Here is a 9,914-nt window from a genome sequence, read left to right as displayed (position 1 = left end):
AAAGCGTCTGCTAAATGACTGTAATGTAATGTAAAATGTAATGTAATGTAAAAGTACTAAGAGTACGCCTTAGGTAGAATGGCCCACTTTTAGAATCATTACTGGATCATAATAATAGATGCATCATGGTGTACGTACATCACTTCAGTGTGGCAGCTGGTAAAGCTACTTTTAATTACTTTTTATTAGCCCAACCTATGTTAATAAAATATTGTAATTCATAATTAACTAGTTCATTTATATTTTGTAATAATAATCTAAGGGTCTGAGGATGTTATATTTAACATAGTATATAAATGTTTGTGTGGGAGGTGATGCAATGTTACATTTAAACCTGTAAGGACAACCATATTGTATGAAATTTGGGGAAGAGCAATTCAAAATTGTGAAATTCAATTCCTTTTGTATGAATATGTGAATGACACCAAGAACCTTACTCACTCAATAAAATAAATATTTAAAAACAGAATTTTAACAATGCATTGTATTTTATCAGCTTATTTTATGTTTTTAAGTAACTACAGCTGTAGTATAAACTGTAAATATCTCCCTCTTTATTGTTGCAGAGTAGCATAACATGGAAATACCAAAGAAAAGTACCAGTACATTGTTCTTAAGCACATCGCTTGAGTTAATGTACTTAATTAGTTTCCACTAATGTAATTTCCATAAAAAAATAATGATGATGCACTTTTCATCCACCATGAGCTGTTATCTCATCAGCAAATGAGAGTGAAAACAAAAAGAAGCAGAGTGATGACTTCTTTAATCTTGCATCATCAAGGCTTATCTTTAAGTGCTGCTGGCTGTCTTCAACACATTACACACAGAGATAAGTGACAGATTAATCTTTGCCCTCTGAGTCAGTTAATCATTCAGTGGAAAGTCAAGGAGTTAAAAGCTTGAAACGGTGAAAAAACTCAGAGAGGATTCCACCATCACCTGTGTGGCAGCATGTCTACCAAGCAGTCCGAGGATGATGCACCCAGGGACATGAGTGACGAGAGCCCAAACAGTGGACTCATGGTGAGGATCAGGCAATTCAAGCCCAAGGAATTTTTCACCTGGTGAGTGGGAAGAAGAGAAGCATGTTAGAGGCAAGAGTTGTTACCCTTTGAACAGAGTTGGGCAAGCTGTTTCCCACTGTTGTTCGTGAAAATGTTCAACTTTTCCTTTATGATTAAAGTCACCACAGTGGTGGAAGAAGTATTCAGATCATTTACGTTGGTAAAAGTACTATACCACGCTGTATATACTCCACTACAAGTAAAAGCCCTGCACTGAAAACCTAGTATTAACAGCAAAGTACTGATGCAGGAAAATGTTCCCTGTCAGTGTTTTACTATTATATATGATGTTTCTGGATTAATATTACTGCTGCATTAATGTGTATGTTGCAGTTTACTGCTGTAGAAGCTTTTAACTCCTTTATATACTGCTGTGTAGATTAATCTACAGCAATGCATCATATTCTATAAGATTATCATATGTTTGTGGCGTTGCTGTCCTGTGAGAACCACGTATCTCTATTTTAAAAAAACAGCCTGTTTTCAGCTTTGTGACAAAGCATTTTTTCAGCTGATCCGAGAGGCTTTTTAAAGAGTTTATTTAGCCTAAGAAGTAGAAGATTTCTTTAACACATAAAGGAACACTTCATCCTTCAGTTTATTTCAAACATTCAACGTCAACACATCTGGAGATACGGGGTTTTCAGTGGATGGGAAGGGGAAAAACTGTAATCTTAAAAGTAACTAAAGCTGTCAGACAAATGTAGTAGAGTAAAAAGTACAATATTTACCTCTGAGATGTAGTGGAGTAGGAGTATAAGGTTGCATTAAATGAAAATATTCAAGTAAAGTACTTTGAATTTGTACTTAGTAAATGTATTTAGTTACATTCCACCACTGGTCACCACTGTTATGCTCTCCTGAATGTTTAAAGTAGACGACATTGACAAATAAAAGTGCCTGGTGGTTTTAAAAATGTGCCGTCCTCCTCTCTCTCAGTCAATTGGCCAAGACGTTGGCCATGGGTCAGGGTCTGGCTGGACTCATCTGTGGGACGGCCATCAGCTCCCAGTACCTGGCCTCAAGCTTCCACGTGAACACACCCATGCTGCAGAGCTTCTTCTGCTACGCCCTGCTGTGTGTCACCTACACCCCCATGCTGCTCTGCAGAACAGGTAACACCACCACTTTGGGCCTGAACACCTGAGATAATACCTGTAATCTTTTATTAAATGATAGCAATATTACCTATTGTTTGACTTTTAGTGTTGCATATTTCAAGTTACCGGTATATGCTAAAATTCTGGCTATAAACAAATTGCAACAGTGTGACATACCACAGTTTATAAATACTCCATTACACGGAAAACTCCTGAGTTTAAAATGTTAGTTAAATTAAAGAAGTATAATCACTAAAATGCAATCACAGAGCCAAAAATGAAAGTACTCATTAAGCAGAAGATGTCAATACTGAAGTCCAGGGATGTTCCCCTTTAAAACGTAGGGGATGGCAATATTTTACAGATACTGAAGAGAAGATGGTGGAAGTATCTTCTGCTGGGCTTGGTGGACGTGGAGGCCAACTACGCCGTGGTTAAAGCGTACCAATACACCACCCTCACCAGTGTTCAGGTGAGTACAGGTTATGTTTGTGTGGTTTTATTGGTTGGAGGTTTGTCCTGAAAACAGATCATGTTTCTTTAAAAATGTATGTTACATGCATAAGTAAATCCAAAATTATAAAATAATAATAATAATAATTGAAAAGCCCCAAATGTCCCTATAGTGAGACACAAAGGTTAATTTGATGCAGTTGGTGAACTTTTGCAGTAAATTCATTCAACTATTTATTTCAAGTCAAACACTTCAAGTTAGAAGAAACAATGTTTATAACTTAAGAAATGTGAAGTTGAATTAACTCTTAGAACTTCTTTAACTACAATAACTCAATAAGAGAAAAATACCACTATATTATTGTGTGGTGGTTTACTGTGTATCGGATCAGGCTTCTTCTTAGGGTACATGCCAAGTCTCTTATTTGTCGTTTCCTCGCTCCTCGATCCTCGCTCCTCGCTCCTCGCTTGAACCGGAAGTCGCAGAGATCATCCTTTCAGGAAGTGTTGTGAGGGCCGACACGCCCCCTCATCGTTCATCTGTTATCTGATTGGACGCTGCAGCCGATCGTACTGATCTGATATAGCTCATCATCACTGGAGTTTAATACCAGAGTGATGACAGATCACAGACTGAATGGATTAAAGTCAGAGAGAGTTAAAGAGTTGGAGAGTCTGTCTGTCTGTCAGTAGAAACACTTTTTACATCATGTATCTTCATTTCCATTCATTTATATGAGGCTGATAATTCCTGAGTGTCAGGTTGATGAGTTATGTAATTCCAATTTACCCCGAAACATTGAGCCTAATGAATTAATTCCAGTGTTTAGGAGAAAACATAACCTTATTCTGGATTATTTCATAATGACATCACAATCCGAATTTCAAAACATGCAGACGTTAATAATTAATAAATAAGACAAACGCATTTCGCCGGTAGAAATCGGTGCGCTGCGCTTATGAGCAGGACACAGAACACAGTAAAAAATACAATACTAAGAACATAGTATAAATACTAAGAACTAGGTATAAATACACAGAACACAGTATAAATACACAGAACACAGTTTAAATACACAGAACACAGTATACATACTCAATGCAGTTTGTTAAACTGGTAACAGGCTGCAGATAGAAATACATTTCTACTCTGGCAGTGATGATTACTTTGTGTCATTATTAATATTACTACAGTGATGATTACTTTGTGTCATTATTAATATTACTACAGTGATGATGACTTTGTGTCATTATTAATATTACTACAGTGATGATTACTGTGTTTCATTATTAATATTAGTACAGTGATGATTACTGTGTTTCATTATTAATATTACTACAGTGATGATTACTTTGTTTCATTATCATTACTACAGTGATGAAATCTTTGTGTCATTATTAATATTACTACAGTGATGATTACTGTGTGTCATTATTAATATTAGTACAGGGATGATTACTTTGTGTCATTATTAATATTACTACAGTGATGATTACTTTGTTTCATTATTAATATTGGTACAGTGATCATGTGTGCAGACATAAAATCAAAAGTCTCTCCAGCTGTTAAAGCCGACTGACAGCTGATCAGCTGTGATCAGCGGCCGCCATCATCAGAAACAGACGTCGCTTCACGTGTCTCTTAAAACACATTTCCTCGTTTCCTCTCTCCTCGATTGGTTTCCTTGCGTCTCTCCATGCATCCCTGGTGGGCGGGACTAAGACGCAAGGAAACGACGCAAGTGAGGGAATCGAGGAGGCAATTTAAGAAACTTGGGATGTACCCTCGGTATGTACCCCTAGTCCGATGCCTCCATGATCAGACAAACTGTGGCTCTTTGGCTCCACCTGCTGATGTATAACTCAGCCAATGATATTGATTGTGCACAAATTTATGTCAATTCATTTTAAGTGCCACTTCAGATTCAGTGTTTCCACAGAGTTGACACTTTTTTTGTGTCATTTTTTAATTTTTATTATAACTGTTTTTAGTGTAGGTATCAGTTAATTGAATGTATTTATCGATGATTGTGTTTATATTCAAATGTCTTTCTTGACTCCTGTCTCCAGCTGCTGGACTGCTTTGTGGTCCCGGTCCTGATGATCCTGTCCTGGTGGGTTCTGAAGTCACGATACAGTCTGGTCCACTACGTAGCTGTCTGCATCTGTCTCCTCGGGGTAGGGGCCATGGTGGGGGCCGACCTGCTAGCTGGACGAGACCAGGGCTCCAGTAAGAACCTCCCTCAAGTGTTTGCTCGCTCACTGAGTTCATCAATGCCCCAGCCTACAGAGTGTTTAGCCAACAGTTCTGTGATCAGGGTCTGCATTTATCAAACTGTGACATTTTAATTCAAATTCTTTCACCTGGACTACTCCTCACAGACTTAAAGGGGAATTTTGCCAATTTTGCACTTTAAAGTCTGTTTATAGGCATTGACAAGAACTACTACTACTGTCCTCTAGTGAGTGGGTGGGTCTGAAGACATTAGCTGCTACTAGAATAACACCCAGGAATCTCTGTCCAAAATGTCACTGATCAAGTTGCATTGTGGGTAACGTAGGCGTGAGGTTTTGACATGGAAGAATAATGTGTAGAGTAAAAAAGACAATATCTCTGGTTCTCTATATTAGAGCCATTTAGAAGCTACTGAAAGGAACAGCGTGTAGGATTTAGGGGGATTTATTGGTGGGAATGGAAAATAAATTTCATAACTATATATTTTCATTAGAAACTTAAGAGTTGTTGTGTTTTCGTTAGCTTAGAATGAGCAGTTTATATCTACATAGGTAGTGGGCCCTCTTCATGGAGTCCACTATGTTGTGCTACTTTGTTTCTACGGTAGCCCAGAACGATCAAACCAAACACTGGATCCAGAGAGAACCTTTCTTGTTTTTTATGTTACCTGAGGGCCACTTCCTTGACAATCTTTGAAAGGGAGAGGTGAGCAGAGGGGCATTCAGTTGATTGCAATCTGCCAACTCACTACCCGATGCCACTAAATCCTACACGCTGCTTCTTTAAGAGACATCAGCAGCTCTCTATGATTCAAGAGCATTTGAAAGTAAAACATTTTATTCTTAAATTTGGGAGTACGGGTGAATGAAGGGTGTTTACTTTAAACAAAATTCCACGTCGATTTAGCAGCTATATATATCTGACTCCATTGTGGCAGACATCAGCAGTGAACGCACCAATGTCAGTTGTTTTTAGGGAAACCAAGTAAACACATGTTGTAACCCCTATCTTGCCTATCAATGTATTTTTAGAGGAATGCCTTACAGTAACAGAGGATAATTTTATTTTGGTTATCACAATATCAAGCACATCCATGTAATTTTGACAATGTGTTCCCTCTCGTCTACTCAGCCTCAAACATCCTGCTAGGTGACGGTCTGGTGCTGCTCAGTGCTTCGCTGTACGCCGTGTCTAATGTGTGTCAGGAGTACACGGTGAAGAATCTCAGCAGGGTGGAGTTCCTGGGCATGGTCGGCCTGTTCGGCACCATCATCAGCACCGTGCAGATGTAAGTGTGTGCAGGTGTGATCAGGACATGTGACTTAGGACTCATTCAACATTATGGTTAATCTGGTGGTTTGTTTTTTCCTTCACCCAGGGTGATCCTGGAACGTAATGAAGTAGCTACCATCAAGTGGAGCTGGCAAGTTGGTGAGTACCTACACAGAAGCACCATGAAATAAAATACGGCAAGAAAAGATGACCACGCAAAGATTTCACCTTTCCTGGTTCAATTCATTGATTTTACAATGCAAAACTATATTTTAGGATGGATAGATATTGATAAAGATATAAAATGCCTAAAGTCTTCTTTGTAGTCTCCTGCTTTACTCCTGACTAAACTGAAAGTTGATCAGCGATTTGCCATGTTGTAAAAACATAGTTGAGCATGAAGGGGCAATAACTTGGCTAATCTTTGACCTCATAATGACCTCTGTTGGTGACTTACAGGAGCATAAAAACCCTAAATTAAGTTAAATTAGTCCCCTTACCATCACAGGACCAGAAAAACAAAACCATTTCATACACAATAAATTAATCTGTATTTAAAGTTGCATTCAGTGTTTTTGATCACTAAGGAGTCATAGAAAGACTCACAGAAACAGCTCTGATGTAGAGAAGTAATTACTTATTAGGCTCCTCAAAAGTAATCCCAATGCAGTTTAGGAGTATTTGTTGTTTACTAATGGAACCACAAAGACTGGAAACAGGTTAGCTTGTTAGCAGGCTAGTCCCCATTGTATCCACGAGTCAGCTTGTTGTTTTGTTCACACCATGCAAAAGCAGCAGCTTTTCAGAGGCTGCATGCCGCCAACAGAGATACAGCTCCACTTCATCAACTAACTACTCCAAAGATCATAATGTTTTCTATTTCTACACATTAAATACTGAATAAAGAGTGTATAAACACCACAGCGTTGTGCCAACGAAGGCTAAAATGTTCCAGATCTCTACACTCAACTGGTTAATATGTTGTATAACTGATTTCCGTCACCCTGCGACAGACTGGCGACCTGTCCAGGGTGAACCCTGCCTTCGCCCATTGACAGCTGGGATCGGCTCCAGCACCCCCGCGACCCTTAACTGGATAAGCAGGTTACGGAAGATGGATGGATGGATGGATGATTTCCGTCATGTTGGAGTTTTCCCTTTAACATCTGAGTTGTTTCTATGAACTAACAGTTGGGCATCTCTCCTCTCAGGGCTCCTGTTCTCTGCCTATGGGCTGTGCATGTATGCTCTGTACAGCTGTATGCCCATAGTGGTGAAGCTGAGCAGCGCCACCGCCGTGAACCTCTCCCTGCTTACCGCCGACCTCTTCAGCCTCTTCTGCGGGATCCTCCTCTTCCAGTACAATGTGAGCAGACACACACACACACACACACACACACGCACGCACGCACGCACGCACGCACGCACGCACGCACGCACACGCACACACACACAGAGACACAAATACTCGCTTGAGCACCAAATGTGGAAAAGAGTTGAGAGATTTGCTTGCCTCTCTGGGTCAAAATGACCCTGATGATACAGTGATACAGCAGCGTTAATGAATAATTATAATCGTTAAAGTGTTATCTCAGTGTCATCTGTTTTCGCACAGTCTCATGCATATGCACAGATTATGAAGTCGTAAGTGCAAAGTCCTTTCAACGACTTCAAAACGGACGGAATATTTTGTCTGTAAATGTCACTTATGCAATAACTCACCCTGGTTTTACTTCTGCTCACCTGACATGGACTTCTCACTGAACCAGCCAGTGAAACATCATTAAATTAATTTGCTCAAGTGAGGAATATTAACTTGAATATTTTTTTATTTTATACTACTTTATATGCGCTTCACCTCATTTGCAGATTAAAGTTCCCCCTCAGACTATACAATCTAATATGCTTTAAAAAATCATTTTCGTCTGTTATGGTTTATTCACACACAAAGAAGTTTATATACCTTGTTAAAAACTGTTTAAAAAGCACCTCTTTTTTTACCCTCATTGGAAAAACTACAATCTATGTATCTAAAAATATATATTTTATTTATTTTTTAACACAAAATGTATCCTGCTTCACTGAAAAGTCAGTTCCCAGTGTATATGTGCTAGAGGTTTCCCATTGTGTGGGTTGCATACTGGATCGTGATTGGCTTCAAACTGGTGGTGATGTCATAAACCCTGCAGGTGCATGCAGGTGCATGCGTGTGCTAAAGTTTACCTCTGTGGACACAAAACTTCAAACCATGCTTTGCATCATATTGAAAATTAACCCATACATAATAGAGATGGTGTATTAATATTCCCTTACAATATACTCCACCTCAGTTCTCTGGGCTCTACCTGGTCTCGCTGGTGATCATCCTCATTGGATTCATCACCTTCAACGCCGTACCAACACCCACGGACCACACAGACCCCGCCGCCTCCTCGTCCTCCTGCATCTGTGAGGATGGTGTAAATGACATCACCAAGCAGGAGGTGGCTGTGAGGATCACCACTGAGGAAGAGGAGCAGCAGTGCCGTGAAGAGAAAGAGGAAGGGAGATGGAAGGAAGAGAAGAGAAGGAGAGGGAAGAAGAAGAGAGCTTCAGGATCATCACAGAGCCTCGGACGAGGGAGCGGTGATAAGGATGTTGTTTCTGTTGGACGCAGCACTAAAATGTGAAAAACTTTCAATGTCATTTTTCAACACTTATTTATTTATTGAGTTTTGCATCTGTACATATGATAATGATTCTCACTTAATCAGGATATAAAGAAGCACCAGCAGATGTACTGCAAAGTTGACCTGTGTGGCAAATGTTTGTGTTCCTCATTTTGCCAGGTACTTCAACTGCAACAAAACTGTGATACAGAATTATTTCTTGACCCAATAATGAAAAAGAACAAAACAAAAGTAAGCCTAACCCAAGCCTTAACCTCACCCTAACCTTAAACCAAGTCTCCACCCTGAAATGTAATAATTTACTATTGGGGACATGCACACGTAGTCCCCATTTTGTCCCCAAAAGGAAGGCGAGTCCCCACATTGTGATCGCATAAACAGATGTATGTCCCCACAAGCCTGGTAAAACAGGCCTACACACTAACATACACACACACACAAATACTTATTATGTCACTTCGCCAATTCAGGTGTTACAACAAATTGATAATGATTGTGAAAATAAGGGTTTTGATAACAATATTAATATGACTTTAACAGCTTACAAGAAACCTAGCCAACATCTACATTAAGACAGCAACTTACAGACATGCACATGTCTTCATGATGGTCTGAAGGGAAGAGAAGACCATTAAAAGTAGTTTTTCTTTCTCTTTGCAGTAGATTTGTGTCTCTTTGTAGTCATTTTCTGTCTCTCTGTGATTGTTTTGCACCTTCTCATAGTCAGTTTGAGTCTCTTTACAGCTGTTTCGCATATTTTTGTAGTTGCTTTATTCCTTTTTGTGTTTATGCCTTATGTACTTGTTTTATGTTTCTTTGTGTTCATTTTGAGTTTATTTTTGGTTGATACAGCGGGTAAAATAAGTATTGAACACGTCACCATTTTTCTCAGTAAATACATTTCTAAAGGTGCTATTGACATGAAATTTTCACAAGATGTCGGTTACAACCCAAGTAATCCATACATACAAAGAAAACCAAACAAATAAAATTAAGTAAATTAAGTTTTGTGTAATAAAATGGAATGACACAGGGAAAAAGTATTGAACACATGAAGAAAGGGAGGTGCAAAAAGGCATGGAAAGCCAAGACACCAGCTGAAATCTATCAGTAATTA

At 39.1% G+C, this 9,914-nt stretch overlaps 1 protein-coding gene across 1 annotated transcript; it reads left to right on the top strand.

The window, feature by feature from the left end:
* Positions 1–942: 942 nt before the first annotated feature.
* LOC129095075 (solute carrier family 35 member F2-like) lies at positions 943–9,352 on the top strand. Its single transcript, XM_054603447.1, has 8 exons — positions 943–1,067; positions 2,007–2,182; positions 2,512–2,639; positions 4,691–4,850; positions 5,988–6,144; positions 6,235–6,287; positions 7,340–7,494; positions 8,459–9,352. Exons 1-8 carry the CDS (start codon positions 955–957, stop codon positions 8,795–8,797), a joined length of 1,281 nt encoding a protein of 426 aa, XP_054459422.1. The 5' UTR covers positions 943–954; the 3' UTR covers positions 8,798–9,352.
* The last annotated feature ends 562 nt before the right edge of the window (positions 9,353–9,914 follow it).

The sequence above is a fragment of the Anoplopoma fimbria genome, chromosome 1 (genome assembly GCF_027596085.1).
Source record: "Anoplopoma fimbria isolate UVic2021 breed Golden Eagle Sablefish chromosome 1, Afim_UVic_2022, whole genome shotgun sequence".
NCBI classification, from domain to species: Eukaryota; Metazoa; Chordata; class Actinopteri; order Perciformes; family Anoplopomatidae; genus Anoplopoma; species Anoplopoma fimbria.
Note: the sequence above shows the minus strand (reverse complement) of the source record. Positions and strands in the feature narration are given on the sequence as shown.